General features: G+C 44.4%; 1 protein-coding gene across 1 annotated transcript; it reads left to right on the top strand.

Moving 5' to 3' along the window:
• The first annotated feature begins 1,075 nt into the window (after window positions 1–1,075).
• On the top strand, window positions 1,076–20,055 carry LOC135508416 (snake venom 5'-nucleotidase-like). The gene is made up of 8 exons (XM_064928578.1): window positions 1,076–1,449; window positions 1,680–2,091; window positions 3,260–3,457; window positions 4,040–4,194; window positions 4,353–4,461; window positions 4,713–4,862; window positions 5,124–5,324; window positions 18,247–20,055. The coding sequence occupies exons 1-8, from the start codon at window positions 1,108–1,110 to the stop codon at window positions 18,411–18,413; spliced, it is 1,734 nt and encodes a 577-aa protein (XP_064784650.1). The 5' UTR covers window positions 1,076–1,107; the 3' UTR covers window positions 18,414–20,055.
• Window positions 20,056–20,976: the final 921 nt, after the last annotated feature.

Raw genomic sequence — 20,976 nt, forward strand, 5'->3', positions numbered from 1 at the left:
TATCTACATAGGCATACAGAGGCCCATTATCAGAAACCATCACTACTGTGTTCCAATGGTATGTTGTGTTAGCTAATCCAAGTTTATCATTTTAAAAGGCTAATTGATCATTAGAAAGCCCTTTTTGCAATTATGTTAGCACAGCTGGAAACTGTTGTCCTGATTAAAGAAGCAATACAACTGGCCTTCTTTAGACTAGTTGAGTATCTGGAGCATCAGCATTTGTGGGTTCGATTATAGGCTCAAAATGACCAGAAACAAAGATCTTTCTTCTGAAACTCGTCAGTCTATTCTTGTTCTAAGAAATGAAGGCTATTCCATGCGAGAAATTGCCAAGAAACTGAAGATCTCGTACAACGCTGTGTACTACTCCCTTCACAGAACAGCGCAAACTGTCTGTAACCAGAATAGAAAGAGGAGTGGAAGGCCCCGGTAACAACTGAGCAAGAGGACACGTACATTAGAGTGTCTAGTTTGAGAAACAGACTCTTCACAAGTCCTCAACTGGCAGCTTCATTAAATAGTACCCGCAAAACACCAGTCTCAACATCGACAGTGAAGAGGCGGTTCCAGGATGCTGGCCTTCTAGACAACGTTGCAAAGGAAAAGCCATATCTCAGACTGGCCAATAAAAATAAAAGATTAAGATGGACAAAATAACACAGACACTGGACAGAGGAACTCTGCCTAGAAGGCCAGCATCCCGGGGTCACCTCTTCACTGTTGATGTTGAGACTGGTGTAATGTGCATTCTACTAGACACTGAAAACAGAATGCATTGAAGATTTTGCCAATGAAACGGAATAAATGTTTGCATATATTTAGCCATATAAATCCAGCGTAGCCACATGGAATTATAGTGAGGCACTGTGTGGAAAACATGAATGGGTATTCATGTGGTCTTAGCTCCTCAACTAAACCTACTATTGTTCTTTGTGGAGAAAATTATAGGGACAGACGACCACGGCAACAACATCCGAGGAGCCAAGTATTTAAACACGTGTTAACACTTAACTACCCATGTACACGCCTACTAAATTAGTTTAATTTGGAACTGGAGTCTAGGCACAGAGCCTATTGCACAGTACATGCTTTGACGTGAGTGAAATGGATGTGTGGAGGACTCTGCCTCCGTGCATGCATTTGGCTTTGCTCTTTTTCTTCATGCATTTTGAAAGTGTGTCAACATTCGAGCTTACATTGCTACACACCAACGATGCTCATGCTCGGATTGAGGAGAATAGTAGAGAGTCGGGTAAATGTAGCCCAGGTAGTCCTTGTTTTGGCGGAGTGGCCAGGAGGTTCACAAAAATAGCAGACATCCGGAGCAAAGAACGGAATGTGTTATTGCTGGATGCTGGCGATCAGTTTCAGGGTACTGTCTGGTTCAACTACTACAAAGGGGAGGAAGCTGCGTATTTCATGAACAAGCTTGGATATGATGCGATGGTAAGCTATTTCCATCAACCTTGATGTAATTGTGAATTAGGTATAGTACATTTTATCACACTTTATCTTTCTCAGTATCTCTCACACACACGCACAAGTACATACACACACACACACACACACACACACACACACACACACACACACACAGACAAAGAGCATGATCTGATATAATAATTCACATAATCATGTAGTGAGACAGGTAACAGTAATCTTTCCCTGGCTTTCAGGCATTTGGAAACCATGAGTTTGACAATGGAGTGGAGGGCCTGCTCCGCCCTTTTCTGCAGAAGGTGAACTTCACTGTTCTCAGTGCCAACATCAAGGCAGATGCAACACTCGCCCCAACTATCAATGGTTACTATCAACCCTACACAACATTCACGATGGGCTCTGAAATAGTGGCTGTGGTAGGTTACACCTCAGTGGAAACTCCAGTCTTATCCTTACCAGGTCCACACCTGATCTTTGAGGATGAGATCAAAGCCTTGCAGGTCCAGGTGGATAAACTGATCACTCTTGGTTACAATAAGATCATCGCCCTTGGACACTCTGGATTTGACGTGGATATAGACATCGCCAAGCGAGTGAAAGGCGTGGACCTGGTCATCGGCGGACACACCAACACTTTCCTCTACACAGGTGCCCAATTATTCAGTTGTTACATTGTCATAGCTCTGTGATTACAGCTCTAGATCATAACAGAAAGTTGAACTATGTGGATGTGTAAACAGGGTCAATGTCCACTATGTCAGCCTTTCACAAGTATCCTCTTGGGTTTTATCATATCAGTCACATTTTGGGAGTTTCTTGTTCAGCAAGGAAATACACTACCGTTCAAAAGTTTGGGGTCACTTAGTCCTTGTTTTTGAAAGAAAAGCACATTTGTTGTCCATTAAAATAACATCAAATTCATCAGAAATATAGTGTATTTATTGTTAATGTTGTAAATGACTATTGTAGCTGGAAACGGCTGACTTTCTATGGAATATCTACATAGGCTTACCGAGGCCCACGATCAGCAACCACCATTCCTGTGTTCCAACCGGCTGTAACCAGAATAGAAAGAGGAATGGGAGGACCCAACTGCACAACTGAGCAAGAGGACAAGTACATTAGAGTGTCTATTTTGAGAAACAGACGCCTCACAAGTCCTCAACTGGCAGCTTCATTAAATAGTACCCGCAAAACACTAGTCTCAACGTCAGCAATGAAGAAGCGACTCCGGGATGCTGGCCTTCCAGACAGAGTTGCAAAGAAAAAGCCATATCTCAGACTGGCCAATAAAAATAAAAGATAGGCAAAATAACACAGACACTGGACAGAGGAACTCTGCCTAGAAGGCCAGCATCCCGGAGTCGCCTCTTCACTGTTGATGTTGAGACTGTTGTTTAAAATAATAAACTTGGATTAGCTAACACAATGTGTTGTTGGAACACAGGAGTGATGGTTGCTGATAATGGACCTCTGAACGCCTACGTAGATATTCCAATAAAAATCTGCCGTTTCCAGCTACAACATTCATTTACAACATTAACCATGTCTACACTGCATTTCTGATCAATTTGATGTTATTTTAATGGACAAAAAAATTGCTTTTCTTTCAAAAACAAGGATATTACTAAGTGACCCCAAACTTTTGAATGGCAGTGTATGTTACAAACCAAATTGAGATATTGGCATAATTTGAATGAAGCACACACTGTCAAGTGTCAATGTAGCCTGTCAATGTTAAGACACAATGATAAAGTTAAAATGTGAAATAGTCATGTGGGAGGAAGATAGATAACAGGCCTGTTTGTTATTGTAGGGAGTGTCCCATCTTCAGAGGTGCCGACGGGTCCCTACCCCTTCATGGTGAGGTCTGAGGACGGGAGAGATGTCCCTGTGGTACAGGCTTTTGCCTTTGGGAAGTACCTGGGATACCTCAAGTTGGTCTTCGATAAAGCTGGGAACGTGCTGAAGGCGAATGGGAATCCCATCCTGCTGGACAGCAGCATAGCTCAGGGTAAACTACTGGAAGAGTTGTGACTGACTATCTGGATCTGACTGATAGCAATAGACATCAATATGCACTAGCCAACACAGTGGTTGTTTTGGCGGTGTCTGAGGTGGAACTGCGTGATAGCTGTCAAACCAGAAGAAGATCATTGTGTTAACTTATCGCGGACACTGCTATTGGATGCAACAAAACCACATGCGACTTTATATCAGAGAAATCATATGCAGCCGCATTACAAGTTCGAACACTCGAATGTGTGATGTACTATTGTCTACACATCGATTTGACATATTTAAATCATCGATTGAGCCTACACCTTCTATTGAGGTTTTGAACTTTTAACACAGTAGAGATAATAGGGAGTATTTTTTGACACTCCCTTCCTATCAGCTCATACCGCAGTTACGCAGTTAGTCTCCAACACCTCCAAAACATCCACTATGTGGATGTCGGACAACGCAGGTTAACGCTCGATCTGATTGAATCGAGACCTAACTGCAGTCATTGCTTTCCTCTTTCTCTTGTTGAACATTCATTAAAAGCCATGTTTTTACACTAAACAACATGATTCCTGTCTCTGTCTCTCAGATCCAGGTATCCTTGCTGATGTTGACGAGTGGAAGAAGAACTTGGCCCAGTACTCGTCTCAGTACGTGGGGAAAACCCTGGTGTATCTCAATGGAACCTTCAATGAGTGCCGGTTCCGAGAGTGCAACCTGGGGAACCTCATCTGTGACGCAATGGTGAGTACGTGGCAGACGCTTTCACCATGCGGAATATCATTCTCAGCCCAGGTGGAAGTATGTCAGTGTTCTGTCAATTACAGGTGGACTTGCCCCAGATTGAGGGCTTTCCCCTATACTGAAGTGTGTGACCATTGTGTTTCCACGGACTCTTCTAGATTCATCACAATATCAAGTATGCAGATGAGATCCAGTGGAATCACGTCAGTTTATGTGTCCTGAACAGTGGAGGCATAAGGACGGGAATAGATGAAAGTCACAAAAATGGTGTGTCATAACTCATAATGGGTTCATAAAGTGTTTTGAAAGTTCTGCCAACTAATTTAAGAATCCTTATATTACTAACTAAACAGTCATTTTAAAATGGAAAAATTAGCCACTTTACAGTGATGCCATTCATGACTTCAGAAATGAAGGTTCCTCACTTCTACAGCGTGACGCTGTCCTAATAAACTTCTACAGAGTAAGGCTGTCCATATTATGGACACCATACATTTATTCTACATTGCTTTCTCAAGGCACCATCACCATGGAGGAAGTTATGTCAGTCTTACCATTTGGGGGCACTTTTGATCTGGTGCAGTTGAAGGGATCAACCTTGAAAAAGGCATTTGAAAACTCTGTCCGAAGATACGGGAGCAGCAGAGGAGAATTTCTTCAAGTTTCAGGTACCAGTCAATAAGTGATTCTTTTGGACACTGTGGTTTAAACATATAATTGGAGGATATACTGTACATTATAGTTCTATTTTACATTCCTTTGAATGAAACAGCACTTCTGTAATACACTCACTGTGATCTTTATAGATTTGACTTAATTCCTTCCTGTACATTTTGTATACAGTGTATTGACCAACAAGTTGTATTTTTGGATCCCACCAAATATAAAGATTGATACTGAATCCCTTTCTGGCTGCTTCAACTTCCCAGGAATCCATGTTGAATACGACCTGTCACGGTCGGTGGGGGACCGTGTGACGTCCTTGAGCCTCCGCTGCTCTCAGTGCCGTGTGCCCAGATACGAATCCCTGGACCCAGACAGGCTGTACAAGCTGGTCCTACCATCCTACATCGCAGACGGAGGAGATGGTTTTACCATGATTAAGGAGGAGAAACTGAAACATGACACTGGTGAGTCCGTTGGGCAGGTTGCGATGGTTTGAACAGAACAGGGGCCTGTTCAGGAAGGTGCAAAGATATAGATCTTTCACATTGAAATGACCGTCTCTCATGGAGGATAGGGAATTATAAAACTGTTTGTTTGGATCCTAGATGCTGACTGGACAAGCAGCGTTCCAAACCATGCTGTATTGGTGGACACAGGCCCACTATGGCCGCTAACAGTTCCATCTGAAAATGATCACTGCGCCTCATAAGAATATCATGTTCATGTTGCTGTCGAAACATCTCATTGTATTTATCTCAACTCGCACATTATTTCCCTTTGCTTCCAGACTAGCATTTATTTTGGTACAGCAGTACCAGTACCAGATCAATGTGGAGCTATATAGAGGTATTACCAGTACCAGATCAATGTGGAGCTATATACAGGTATTACCAGTACCAGATCAATGTGGAGCTATATACAGGTATTACCAGTACCAGATCAATGTGGAGCTATATACAGGTATTACCAGTACCAGATCAATGTGGATCTATATACAGGTATTAACAGTACCAGATCAATGTGGATCTATATACAGGTATTACCAGTACAAGATCAATGTGGAGCTATATACAGGTATTACAAGTACCAGATCAAAATGGATCTATATACAGGTATTACCAGTACCAGATCAATGTGGAGCTATATACAGGTATTACCAGTACCAGATCAATGTGGAGCTATATACAGGTATTACCAGTACCAGATCAATGTGGATCTATATACAGGTATTAACAGTACCAGATCAATGTGGATCTATATACAGGTATTACCAGTACCAGATCAATGTGGAGCTATATACAGGTATTACAAGTACCAGATCAATATGGATCTATATACAGGTATTACCAGATCAATGTGGATCTATATACAGGTATTACCAGTACCAGATCAATGTGGAGCTATATACAGGTATTAACAGTACCAGATCAATGTGGATCTATATACAGGTATTACCAGTACCAGATCAATGTGGAGCTATATACAGGTATTACCAGTACCAGATCAATGTGGATCTATATACAGGTATTACCAGTACCAGATCAATGTGGAGCTATATACAGGTATTACCAGTACCAGATCAATGTGGAGCTATATACAGGTATTACCAGTACCAGATCAATGTGGATCTATATACAGATATTACCAGTACCAGATCAATGTGGAGCTATATACAGGTATTACCAGTACCAGATCAATGTGGATCTATATACAGGTATTACCAGTACCAGATCAATGTGGAGCTATATACAGGTATTACCAGAACCAGATCAATGTGCAGCTATATCCAGGTATTACCAGTACCAGATCAATGTGGAGCTATATACAGGTATTACCAGTACCAGATCAATGTGGAGCTATATACAGGTATTACCAGTACCAGATCAATGTGGAGCTATATACAGGTATTACCAGTACCAGATCAATGTGGAGCTATATACAGGTATTACCAGTACCAGATCAATGTGGATCTATATACAGGTATTACCAGTACCAGATCAATGTGGATCTATATACAGGTATTACCAGTACCAGATCAATGTGGAGCTATATACAGGTATTACCAGTACCAGATCAATGTGGAGCCATATACAGGTATTACCAGTACCAGATCAATGTGGAGCTATATACAGGTATTACCAGTACCAGATCAATGTGGAGCTATATCCAGGTATTACCAGTACCAGATCAATGTGGAGCTATATACAGGTTGTCAGGACCCGGTTACGAACCTGGGTCTCCGGAGTGAGAAACAGTCACTTAACCAACTGAGCCACGAATAGTCAGCAGAACCCAGAAGATGAGGCAGACACAGCAGTACTTAAGACGGTGTATTTAATAAAGTAAAAAAGGAGAAGTCCTTCAATACAAAATGGCAAATCCAAAAGGTGGTAGGTATAGCACAAACAAGCCTCAAGAGATACACAAAAACAAAAACAGAATTCCACAAGAGCATCCACCGGAAACGACAAGAATACACAGAACACTAGGGCTGGGTGCTAACATTCAAACACAGAGCACAGAACTGAGGGAAACTAAGGGTTTAAATACAATCAGGGAAAACGAGGCACAGGTGCAAATAATAATGGGGAACAAGGGAAAAAACATAAGGTCAAAAAGCACAATGGGGGCATCTAGTGACCAAAACCCGGAACAACCCTGGCCAAATCCTGACAGAATCCCCCCCCTAGGAACGGCTCCTGACGTTCCTACCAGCTCTCTCAGGGTGGAGGGCCCTGAACTGACGAATGAGGTCAGGGTCCAGGATGTCTTTGGCAGGAACCCAGGAGCACTCCTCGGGACCGTAGCCTTCCCAGTCCACCAGATACTGCCAGGACCGCTGCACCCGGCGGGAATCCAGTATCCGATGGACGGTATAAGCCGGCTGGCCTCCAATGACACGAGGCGGAGGTCTGTCTGCCGGGACAAGGGGAGAAAAAACAACAGGTTTTAACAATGAAATGTGAAATGTGGGATTAATCTTAAGGGATCTGGGTAAGTGTAGGCGATAAGAAACTGGGTTAACTCTCCTGGCAACCTTGAAGGGACCGATGTATTTTTGGGACAGCTTGCGAGACTCCACCCGTAGAGGTAAGTCTCTTGTGGAGAGCCAGACTCTCTGGCCGGGGCGCAGGATAGGCCCGGGACGGCGACGTCTGTTGGCTTGTTGTTGGTACCTCTGTGAGGAACGCATAAGATTAAGACGGGTCTTCCTCCACATAAGCCGACAGCGTCTGACGAACTTCAAGGCTGAAGGCACTCTGACTTCTGCCTCCTGGTCCGGGAACAATGGAGGAGCATAGCCAAACTGACACTCGTGCGGGGACATACCAGTGGAGGAGGAGCGCAAGGTGTTGTGCGCGTATTCGGCCCAAACAATAAAGGATGACCATGTGGACGGGTTGTCACGAGTCATACATCGGAGGGTGGTTTCCAGCTCTTGATTCATCCTCTGTTTGGCCGTTGGACTCCGGATGGTACCCTGAAGATAGACTGGCAGAAGCCCCCATGAGTTGGCAGAAGGCCTTCCAAAACCTTGAGGCGAACTGGGGACCTCTGTCAGAAACCATATCTTGAGGAATGCCGAAGACTCGGAACACATGATTAATTACCAACTCAGCCGTTTCCTTGGCAGAAGGTAACTTAGTCAGAGGGACGAACCTGGCCGCCTTTGAAAACCTGTCGATTATGACTAGGATAGTAGTATTGCCATGGGATGGAGGAAGTCCAGTAATAAAGTCCAATGAGATATGGGACCAGGGTCTGTGGGGAACAGGTAAAGGGTGAAGGAGTCCTTGAGGGCGGAGGTGAGAAGATTTGCCCTGGCAGCACACGGGACAGGCATTGACGAAAGTGGCAACGTCTTCTCTTATGGTAGGCCACCAGAACTTACGCTGGATGAACTCCAAGGTGCGACCTACGCCCGGATGACAGGTGAGGCGAGAGGAGTGCCCCCACAGAAGGACCTGAGTCCTCACTGCCTTGGGGACAAACAACCGATTGGCAGGACCTCCTTTCGGGTCCGGTTCGCTAGCTTGAGCACGTCTCACGGTATCCTCAACTTGCCACGAGATCGGAGCCACAATCTTAGCAGCAGGAAGGACAGGCATGTCCGTGTCATCTCGAATGGCAGGAGCGTAGACTCGGGACAGGGCATCCGGTTTGAGATTCTTCGACCCGGGCCGATAGGTGAGGATAAACTGGAATCGATTGAAGAAAAGAGACCATCTAGCTTGTCTAGAGTTCAACCGCTTCGCCTGCTGGATATACTCCAGATTTTTGTGATCCGTAAGCACTTGAAATGGGTGAGAAGCCCCCTCGAGCCAGTGTCTCCATTCCTTCAATGCCATCTTAACCGCTAGGAGTTCACGATCCCCCACATCGTAGTTCCTCTCAGTCGGGGTAAGCCGGTGTGAGAAGAAAGCGCACGGATGAAGATTCTTGTCTTCACCCCTCTGAGACAGGACAGCTCCAACACCAACCTCTGATGCGTCTACCTCCACCACAAATGGTTCATCCGTAGTCGGTAGTATCAGGATGGGAGCAGAGAGAACGCGCTGCTTGAGTCCTTGGAAGGCCGTCTCAGCTTCTCTTCCCCACAAAAACCTTGCATTGCCACCCTTGGTTAAAGCTGAGAGAGGGGCTGCCACCAAGCTGAAGTTCTTGATGAACTTGCGGTAAAAGTTTGTGAAGCCCAGGAAACGCTGAACTTCCTTAACGGATTTGGGGGTGGGCCAATCCGCTACCGCCCCTACCTTCCTGGGGTCCATTTGGACTCGACCGGGTTCCACTACAAATCCCAGGAATTGTACTCGGGATGAATGGAATTCACATTTTTCCGGCTTAACGTACAGATGGCTGTCCAGGAGGCGTTTGAGTACTTGTCTGACATGCTTAGTGTGTTCTTGAAGGGAGCTCGAAAAGATGAGGATGTCATCCAAGTAAACGAACACAAATATGTTAAGCATATCCCTAAGCACATCGTTTATGAGCGCTTGGAACACCGCTGGGGCGTTGGTCAGGCCGAAGGGCATCACCAAGTATTCATAGTGACCAGTAGGCGTGTTGAAAGCGGTCTTCCACTCGTCACCAGGTCTGATCCGCACAAGATGGTATGCGTTCCGCAGGTCAAGCTTAGTGAAAACAACTGCTTCCTGGAGCAGCTCGAAGGCTGTGGCCATAAGAGGTAGCGGGTAACGGTTACGGACGGTTATGGCATTGAGTCCCCGGTAGTCGATGCAAGGACGTAATCCACCGTCTTTCTTGGCCACAAAGAAAAACCCTGCTCCCGCCGGGGAGGTGGATGGACGCATGAGGCCTGCTTCCAGAGCGTCCTTGATGTAGGTATCCATAGCAGCTCGTTCGGGTGGAGATAGGGAAAAGATCCGACCCCTGGGGGCAAGTCCCCGGAAACAGGTCGATGGGGCAATCGTAAGGTCTATGGGGTGGTAGCATGGTGGCCCTCTGTTTGCTAAACACCAGTTTGAGGTCATGGTAACACTCGGGAACTCGGGTCAGGTCGATGGATTCTAAAGACTCGGGAGTAGAACTCGGGAATTCTGGAAAATACAAGTAGCTTGGCACGTAGGACCCCACTGCTTGATAGTGCCCACAGACCAGTCGATGTGAGGGTTATGGCTGTGAAGCCAGGGGTATCCAAGGACGAGAGGGAACTCGGAACAGGAGATCAAATGAAAGTTCATCAATTCCTGGTGTTGTGAAACTGAAAGTCGCAAGGAGGTAGTGACATGAGTGACAAGTCCAGATCCCAAAGGGCTTCCATCCAATGTAGTGACCCTCATGGGTTCACTTAGAGGTTCAGAGGGAACGCCATTCTCCTTCGCCCAGACACCATCCATGAAGTTACCTGCGGCTCCAGAGTCTACCAAGGCTTGAAGGTGAAGCTTGTGGTTGTCCCAGGAGAGGGTGACTGGAATGAGCAGACGGGAGTTGGACGGATGGGAGGAGGTTATGTTTCCCGTTACAGTTCCCCCCGGTCTGTACGGGACAGAGCGTTTCCCTGGAGCCCGGGACACGTGGAACGGAAATGGCCCGGTTTGCCGCAATATAGACACCGTCGCTCCCTCATCCGGCGGTCTCTCTCAGCCTGGGAGATGCGTCCAATCTGCATGGGTTCCGATGGAGCCAGTGAGGATAAAGGTGGGGACTCGGAGCTGGGACTGATAGGGGCTAGAGGTCTACGGTTGAGTTCTCTCTCTCTCAGACGCTGGTCAATGCGTGAGGCCAACTTGATCAGGGACTCGAGATTGTCCGGTGGTTCCCGAGTGGCCAGTTCATCTTGGATAGTGTCGGAAAGGCCTTTCAGAAAGCACACCATGAGCGCCTCGTTGTTCCAGCCACTTGCTGCTGCCACCGTCCGGAACTGGATGGCATAGTCCGTCACGCTGCGCCAACCTTGGTGGAGAGTCAGGAGCTGTTTGGCTGAGTCAGAACCACTGCTTGGGCCTTGAAACACTCGTTTGAATTCCTCAGCAAAGGCAGAGTAGCTGGCACAGCAGGAACTATGGGCATCCCACACAGCAGTAGCCCAGGCCAGGGCTTTTTCCGACAGCAGGGTGATGATATAAGCGATCTTAGACCGGTCGGTGGGAAACGACGAGGGTTGTAGCTCAAAGGAGAGAGAACATTGGGTGAGAAACCCTTTACAAGCACTTGGATCACCTGAGAACCGTTGGGGAGGTGGAAGACGAGGTTCAGCCAGGGGGTTAACTGCCATGGGTACGTGAATCTGAGGTACTGGGACGGGAACTGTTGCCGGGGTAAGACGATCAGATATTTGCTTAATGGAAGTCAGCATCTCCGACAGAAGATGAGAATGTCTAGCCATTAAGGCCTCTTGCTGAACCAGGGCGGCTTCGTGGCGTTGGACAGTCTCCTGGTGGTGGGACAGCATGGCAAAAAGGTCCTGGGAACTGGCTGCCTCTGGGTTCATTTTTGGCTCTGTGTTTCTGTCAGGACCCGGTTACGAACCTGGGTCTCCGGAGTGAGAAACAGTCACTTAACCAACTGAGCCACGAATAGTCAGCAGAACCCAGAAGATGAGGCAGACACAGCAGTACTTAAGACGGTGTATTTAATAAAGTAAAAAAGGAGAAGTCCTTCAATACAAAATGGCAAATCCAAAAGGTGGTAGGTATAGCACAAAAAAGCCTCAAGAGATACACAAAAACAGAATTCCACAAGAGCATCCACCGGAAACGACAAGAATACACAGAACACTAGGGCTGGGTGCTAACATACAAACACAGAGCACAGAACTGAGGGAAACTAAGGGTTTAAATACAATCAGGGGAAACGAGGCACAGGTGCAAATAATAATGGGGAACAAGGGAAAAAACACAAGGTCAAAAAGCACAATGGGGGCATCTAGTGACCAAAACCCGGAACAACCCTGGCCAAATCCTGACACAGGTATTACAAGTATCAGATCAATGTGGAGCTATATACAGGTATTACCAGTACCAGATCAATGTGGAGCTATATACAGGTATTACCAGTACCAGATCAATGTGGAGCTATATACAGGTATTACCAGTACCAGATCAATGTGGAGCTATATGCAGGTATTACCAGTACCAGATCAATGTGCAGCTATATACAGGTATTACCAGAACCAGATCAATGTGGATCTATAATATAGTCTAGTGAGTGTGTATATGGTGTGTATAAAGTCTAGTGAATGTGTGTATATGGTGTGTATATATAGTTACCGTTTTATAGTTACTGTTATCCGAACTGTAGCAGAGTGAACAGTCTATGGCTTGGGTGGCTGGAGTCTTTAGCAATTTTCCAGGCCTTCCTCTGACACGACCTGATATAGAGGTCCAGGATGTAGGGGAGCTCGGCCCCAGTGATGTACTGGGCTGTCCACACCACCCTTCTGTAGCGCTTTGCGATTAAGGGCGGTGCAATTGCCATACCAAGCGGTGATGCAGCCAGTCAAGGTGCTCTTGATGGTAAAGCTGTAGAACGTTTTGAGAATCTAAGGGCCCATGCCAAATCTTTTGAGTCTCCTGAGGGGAAGAGGCACTGCCGTGCCCCCTTCACAACTGTGCGGGTGTGTGTGGACCATGTTAAGTCCTTAGTGATGTGGATGCCAAGGAACTTAAAGCTTTCGACCCGCTCGACAATAGCCCCATCGATGTGGATTGGTTAGGATATGTTCTTATATTCACTGTGAGGATGACATCATCAATGAGGACATCGTCAATGATGAAGCCTGTGGCTGTTGTGATAACTCCTAATTTTTAATTATGTAGCAACATGCCCAAAAGAACTAACAACCAGATTTTTGTCCAGACTATATTGTCACACCCTGAACATAGTTTACTTTGTATGTTTCTATGTTTTGGTTGGTCAGGGTGTGATCTGAGTGGGCATTCTATGTTGGATGTCTTGTTTGTCTATTTCTATGTCTGGCCTGATATGGTTCTCAATCAGAGGCAGGTGTTAGTCATTGTCTCTTATTGGGAACCATATTTAGATAGCCTGGGTTTCACTGTGTTTGTGGGTGATTGTTCCTGTCTTTGTGTTTTGCACCAGATAGGGCTGTTTTTGGTTTTTGCACGTTTGTTATTTTGTTAGTTTATCATGTATAGTTACTTTATTAAAATAAAATGAATAACAACCACGCTGAATTTTGGTCCGCTCCTCCTTCCCACAACGAAAGCCGTTACATAGATTTTCTTGTGGGACCCTAACAACGCCATTTACCTGTGACTGTATTCATGGCGCAGCACTTTCTGGTGTGCCTTATTGCTTTTAAATTATGTGAGCTCTAATCATAAAATCAAATCAAATCCAATTTTATTTGTCACATACACATGGTTAGCAGATGTTAATGCGAGTGTAGCAAAATGCTTGTGCTTCTAGTTCCGACAATGCAGTAATAACCAACAAGTAATCTAACTAACAATTCCAAAACTACTGTCTTATACACACAAGTGTAAGGGGATAAAGAATATGTACATAAAGATATATGAATGAGTGATGGTACAGAGCAGCATAGGCAAGATACAGTAGATGGTATCGAGTACAGTATATACATATGAGATGAGTATGTAAACAAAGTGGCATAGTTAAAGTGGCTAGTGATACATGTATTACATAAAGATGCAGTAGATGATATAGAGTACAGTATATGCGTATACATATGAGATGAATAATGTAGGGTATGTAAACATTATATATTAGGTAGCATTGTTTAAAGTGGCTAGTGATATATTTTACATAATTTCCCATCAATTCCCATTATTAAAGTGGCTGGAGTTGAGTCAGTGTGTTGGCAGCAGCCACTCAATGTTAGTGGTTGCTGTTTAACAGTCTGATGGCCTTGAGATAGAAGCTGTTTTTCAGTCTCTCAGTCCCAGCTTTGATGCACCTGTACTGACCTCGCCTTCTGGATGGTAGCGGGGTGAACAGGCAGTGGCTCGGGTGGTTGTTGTCCTTGATGATCTTTATGGCCTTCCTGTAACATCGGGTGGTGTAGGTGTCCTGGAGGACAGGTAGATTGCCCCAGGTGATGCGTTGTGCAGACCTCACTACCCTCTGGAGAGCCTTACGGTTGTGGGCGGAGCAGTTGCCGTACCAGACAGTGATACAGCCCGCCAGGATGCTCTCGATTGTGCATCTGTAGAAGTTGGTGAGTGCTTTTGGTGACAAGCCGAATTTCTTCAGCCTCCTGAGGTTGAAGAGGCGCTGCTGCGCCTTCTTCACGATGCTGTCTGTGTGGGTGGACCAATTCACTTTGTCTGTGATGTGTATGCCGAGGAACTTAAAACTTACTACCCTCTCCACTACTGTTCCATCGATGTGGATAGGGGGGTGTTCCCTCTGCTGTTTCCTGAAGTCCACAATCATCTCCTTAGTTTTGTTGACGTTGAGTGTGAGGTTATTTTCCTGACACCACACTCTGAGGGCCCTCACCTCCTCCATGTAGGCCGTCTCGTCGTTGTTGGTAATCAAGCCTACCACTGTTGTGTCGTCCGCAAACTTGATGATTGAGTTGGAGGCGTGCGTGGCCACGCAGTCGTGGGTGAACAGGGAGTACAGGAGAGGGCTCTGAACGCACCCTTGTGGGGCCCCAGTGTTGAGGATCAGCGGGGTGGAGATGTTGTTGCCTACCCTCACCACCTGGGGGCGGCCCGTCAGGAAGTCCAGTACCCAGTTGCACAGGGCGGGGTCGAGACCCAGGGTCTCGAGCTTGATGACGAGCTTGGAGGGTACTATGGTGTTAAATGCCGAGCTGTAGTCGATGAACAGCATTCTCACATAGGTATTCCTCTTGTCCAGATGGGTTAGGGCAGTGTGCAGTGTGGTTGAGATTGCATCGTCTGTGGACCTATTTGGGCGGTAAGCAAATTGGAGTGGGTCTAGGGTGTCAGGTAGGGTGGAGGTGATATGGTCCTTGACTAGTCTCTCAAAGCACTTCATGATGACGGAAGTGAGTGCTACGGGGCGGTAGTCGTTTAGCTCAGTTACCTTAGCTTTCTTGGGAACAGGACCAATGGTGGCCCTCTTACATTACACCTCACTGAATATACCCGAGAAACAAAATTGTACAAAGTTAATTTGGAAAGTATTCAGACTAGTATCCATGACTTCTTCCACATTTGCTATGTTACAGTCTTACTCTAAAATGGATTCAATCATTTTTTTCTCATTAATCTACACATAATACCCCATAATGACAAAGCAAAAAAAGGTTTTAGAAAATTTTGCAAAAAACTCAAATAGAAATACCTTATTTACATAGTATTCAGACCGTTTGCTGTGAGACTTGAAATTGAGCTCAGATGCATCCTGTTTCCATTGATCATCCTTGAGATGTTTCTACAACTTGTTTGGAGTCCACCTGTGGTAAATTCAATTGATTGGACATGATTTGGAAAGGCACATACCTGTCTATATAAGGTACCATAGTTGACAGTCCATGTCAGAGCAAAAACCAAGCCATGAGGTTGAAGGAATTGTCTTTAGAGCTCTGAGACATGATTGTGTCGAGGCACAGATACCAAAGGAAGGATAACAAAACATTTCTGCAGCATTGACGGTCCACAAGAACCAAGTAGTCTCCATCATTCTTAAATGGAAGAAGTTTGGAACCACCAAGACTCTTCCTAGAGCTAGCTGCCTGGCCAAACTGAGCAATCGGGGGAGAAGTTCCTTGGCCAAGGAGGTGACCAAGAACCTGATGGTCACTCTGACAGAGCTACAGAGTCCCTCTGTGGAGATGGGAGAAACCTTCCAGAAGGACAACCATCTCTGCAGCACTCCACCAATCAGGCCATTATGGTAGAGTGGCCAGATGGAAGCCACTCCTCAGTAAAAGGCACATGACAGACAGCTTGTAGTTTGCCAAAAGGCACCTAAAGGACTCTCTGGCCTTGAGTAACAAAATTCTCTGGTCTGATGAAACCAAGATTGAACTCTTTGGCCTGAATGCCAAGCATCACGTCTGGAAGAAACCTGGCACCATCCTTACGGTGAAGCATGGTGGTGGCAACATCATGCTGTGGGGATGTTTTTCAGCAGCAGGGACTGGGAAACTAGTCAGGATCGAGGGACAGATTAAACGGAGCAGAGTACAGCGAGATCCTTGATGAAAACCTGCTCCACCGTGCTCAGGACCTCAGACTGGGGCAAAGGTTCACCTTCCAACAGGACAACGACCTTTAGAACACAGCCAAGACAACACAGGATCAGCTTTGGGACAAGTCTCTGAATGTCCTTGAGTGGCCCAGCCAGAGCTCGGACTTGAACCCAATCAAACATTTCTGGAGAGACCTGAAAAATAGCTGTGCAGCGACACTCCCCATCCAATCTGACAGAGCTTGAGAGGATCTACAGAAAATAATGGGAGAAACTCCCCAAATACAGGTGTGCCAAGCTTGTAGCGTCATACCCAAGAAGACTTGAGGCTGTAATCGCTGCCAAAGGTGCTTCAAAAAGGTACTGAGTAAAGGGTCTGAATACTTATGTAAATGTGATATTTCAGTTTTTCTTTTTAAGAAATGTGCAAATATTCCTAAAAATCTGTTTTTGCTTTGTAATTATGGGGTATTGTGTGTAGATTGATGAGGGGGTAAAGACAAGTTAATCAATTTTAGAAAAAGGCTGTATCGTAACAAAATGTGGAAAAAGTCAAGGGGTCTGAATACTTGCCGAATGCACTGTATGTACTGAAGCCCTGTTGGTAGTGAAATTGAATGAAAAATATAAATAAATAACACCTGTGCCTCATTATAAATGACAAATAGGCTCATGTAGTAACTTTTCTGGAGGACAAATATCCAAATGAAAAGTCTCAAATGAGAAATCAATGTTCTCTGTTTTCTGAAAATTCCTTTGAGTTGTAGTAACCTCAATTTAATGGGCCGTTGGACGTGGCTGGCTCATCTGGTGAGCATCTGTGTCAATGTTATAACAAAACACTAGTTTAGGAGACCATGGTGTCATCCTCCTCAATTTGACTAGCAACATCCCTATGAGCAAAATATGTTGATTTAGTTGAAAATACATATTATCAACATCTTGTGCTCACTGGGATACAGCTAACTAAGTAGCTTTCCTTATGACCAACTAGAAACCTTTAAAGTTTCATTCAGTGTTACATTAGAATTGGTTGCCATTCAGTGTTACGTTAGAATTGGTTATCGTTCAGTGTTATATTAGAAAATGTTCACATACAGGGTCTGGTGTATGTCCGAACAGTGAGTGTCACTCAAGAGTAAAAGCAGGTGTTACCATGAATTAGCATTGTGTGAACTCTGGGCCTGTTAAACACTTCAGAATTGTTTCCCAGACCCAAAGTAAATATTTTACAGAAGTATATTACTGTACGTACAACCTTTCTTTAAACATTTTTAATACATGTAAAAATACTCTATTTGTCCTCTAAAAGCTAAAACACTGCACAGATGAAGGCATTGACTCTGCTGCTGTAACACTGTATATGACATTACATTCCAGAGAAGATTAAATAAAAGACCTTCAACTTCCAGAAAATATTTGTGAAAAAAGTATCCTAGTTATATGAACTCGTAAGCACTTGAAGAGACCCATTATTACTTAATGAGTACAGGCTTAAAATACTTGTTGACTGTGCTTATGGGGGCATATTGCATGTCATACAGGCTTAAAAAATATGCAATTACAATGCAGTAAACATATTCACAGCGGGTTCAAATGATCTTTTTAATCAACATGGTTTTAACTAATATTGGTTGTGGCAACCTTGATGCCTTACCTCAAGCCATATAGTGAGTGAATACCATAGTACATGGAGAAAAAGAGGGAAAAAAGAATCTATCACCCAGCTATAGCAACAGAGGATTTAACTCATATTTTCTATACTATCGCCTATAGGTGATCTGGACATCTCGGTTTTCGCCAACTACATCAAGGAGATGAAGAGGGTGTACCCAACTGTGGAGGGCCGCATCACGTTCAGAAACTCATCCGTGGCGGCTGGGGCCAACTGTCTGACTTTGTTACTGCTAGGCCTGATGTGGGCCCTATCCACAAGTTTATGAGAGATTATTTCCAGAAGATCACAATATGGCAGGTTTCTGTGGTGATGTGTCACATATTTAAACTTTTCTAAAATGGCTGCTGTTTATGAGAAAGAGTATTATACTATTTCAAGAAATAATGTATTTATATTTGCATTACTACAGTATATGCAGGTACATACAGGCAAGTGACACAAAAACTGTCAATTACTTTGTTTTGTCACTTTTATAGAGTCATGTATATTTTGTATTTTATTGTTGTTGCAATTTAGTCGTATTGATTGACATATTTGTGAAAGTTAATGAAAGCAAAATATTTTAGGTTAAAACCTTTTGATACTCTCAGAGCCCTAAAAGATTTAGTAGATGATGTGTATTTTGCATGCAGGATATACAGCAGAGTGCCTTCAGAAAGTATTCATACCCCTTGACTTCTTCCACATTTTGTTGCATTCCTGCCTGAATTTAAAATGAATTAAATAGATTAAATCAAGGGGTATGAATACTTTCTGAATGCACTGTACAGTAAGTCTGACTGTTCTGTGTGTTCGGGGGAGCTGTTGAGTTTCCACTGAAGTGATGACAGTTCCGATGAAGGAATCTAAAGAATTCTCACCATTTAGCTCTAAGGCAAGCCAAATAATACCATGGAAAAACCCATGGCATTAAAACATCACTATTTCCAAGTCTTTCCGGAAAGGCAGGACTGCAAGCTGCCAATGACAGCGGCAGAGTGCAGACTAAAAATGACTCATGGCTCTGAACATGCGCATGTTTACTTCATGATAATTATAGGCCTATAAGGGCACAAGGCGAGACCCAAATGCAGACACAGGAGGCAAATGGTAGAGCTCCGATATGTATTATAACAAAGGGAGTAGGCAAAGGCAGGTCGGGGACAGGCGAGAGTTCATAACCCGGGTCAGACTCCAAACAGTCAGAAACCAGATCGAGTCCAAAACAGTACAAGGGGATAGGAAGGATGTTGGTCAGAACAAGCAGAGTGGTCAGGCAGGCGGGTTCGGAGGCAGTACAGGCAAGGGTCGAAACCAGGAGGACTAGAAACAAACAGAGACTGGGAAAAATAGGAGCTTGGAAAACCGCTGGTTGACTTGGCAAACTAGAGGAACTGGCACAGTGAGACAGGAAACACAGGGATATATACACCGGGGATAATAAGCGACACCTGGAGGGGGTGGAGACAATCACAAGGACATGTGAACCAGATCAGGGTGTGACAAGGCCAGACAAGAAACGATATGGGGAGGTTTACAAAAGCAGCGACCAAGTTTGATTAATGAGTCTTCAGACATTTTTCTTTTATTATCACAATCATGTTCAGTCACATCCCCTTTTCAGTATTATTGTTTTATGAATCAGTAAAAATGATCACAAGTGCAGCGGTATGAGTGGTTTAAGTGCTGTATATACAGTTTATTCCAACAACATGCAGCAGATGAAGCAGAGACTAAAGCCAGACAATCCTCTTGCCACGTCCATGGAGCCATGTTAGAAGCAGTCTCCTGCTGTCCCTGCTGCTGGTTGAAAACCCCCCCACATCAAATCCACATGTACAATGTATGTATTAACACTGAAGGCTGTAAAGCCCAAACATCTGTGTATGCTGATGCAGTGAAAATAATAAAAAACATTGAATAATGAAGTAAGCTTTATGTGACATATTTTTGAGTGTGGACCCATGTATTAACAATGATGGAATGATTATAGGATGAATGTTCTGCTTTATCAGTCAGTAGAGCCATACATCAGCATTTCAATAAAGTGAATTTAACATTGAAAGGTATTGTCTATAAAAGTCGTGTGAATCAAATGACATGTTCCAACACAGCTACTAGAGTCTCCTAGCAGACATGCAGGTGCCTCACTTTCAATAAGTTACATTGAAATAATCATAACATAGCTCATCAATTTACCTGGTTAGGTTCAGGAAACAGTTCTAAAAGAATCAGGTCCAGTCAACTGAGGAAAATAGACGCAAATGAATACAAACACTGTGACACATCCTAATCTGGTCTTTTCATCACCGAACTGAAATGTGTTTACTTCTGTTTAATTTATTTTTACATTTTTTATTTTACCTTTATTTAACTAGGCAAGTCGGTTAAGAACAAATTCTTATTTTCAATGACGGCCTAGGAACTGTGGGTTAACTGCCTGTTCAGGGGCAGAACGACAGATTTGTACCTTGTCAGCTCGGGGGTTGAACTTGCAACCTTCCAGTTACTAGTCCAACGCTCTAACCACTAGGCTACCCTGCCGTAAATCATACAGTACAGTCAAACAGCCCTTAAAAGTTGTTGATGAATTGTGGTAAACTATGTTGTGCAGTGTACTGCACTGAATACCCTGGGTGCCATACTTACTAGGGGTGGATGATATTTGTGCATCTAACTTTTCACATACTGTACATAAAGTAGACCCCTTCCACAGTGATCATCTTCATGAAGTAGTTCTGGTTGTGTTTCTTCTCTGCTCTCTCCGATCGGTTGGCGTTGTTCTTGAACAGGTCATTGAAGAGCTAGGGAGTTCAAAACAAACATCACTTTAAAATGCAGTGGAGAAG

Source organism: Oncorhynchus masou, chromosome 21, assembly GCF_036934945.1.
Source record: "Oncorhynchus masou masou isolate Uvic2021 chromosome 21, UVic_Omas_1.1, whole genome shotgun sequence".
In the NCBI taxonomy this organism is placed as follows: Eukaryota; Metazoa; Chordata; class Actinopteri; order Salmoniformes; family Salmonidae; genus Oncorhynchus; species Oncorhynchus masou.

Coding starts and splice junctions, on each gene's coding strand:
- LOC135508416 (XM_064928578.1), top strand. CDS start 1,108: ATGGATGTGTGGAGGACTCTGCCTCCGTGCATGCATTTGGCTTTGCTC. Junction 1,450..1,679: donor AGCTTGGATATGATGCGATG/GTAAGCTATTTC, acceptor CCTGGCTTTCAG/GCATTTGGAAACCATGAGTT. Junction 2,092..3,259: donor CAACACTTTCCTCTACACAG/GTGCCCAATTAT, acceptor TTGTTATTGTAG/GGAGTGTCCCATCTTCAGAG.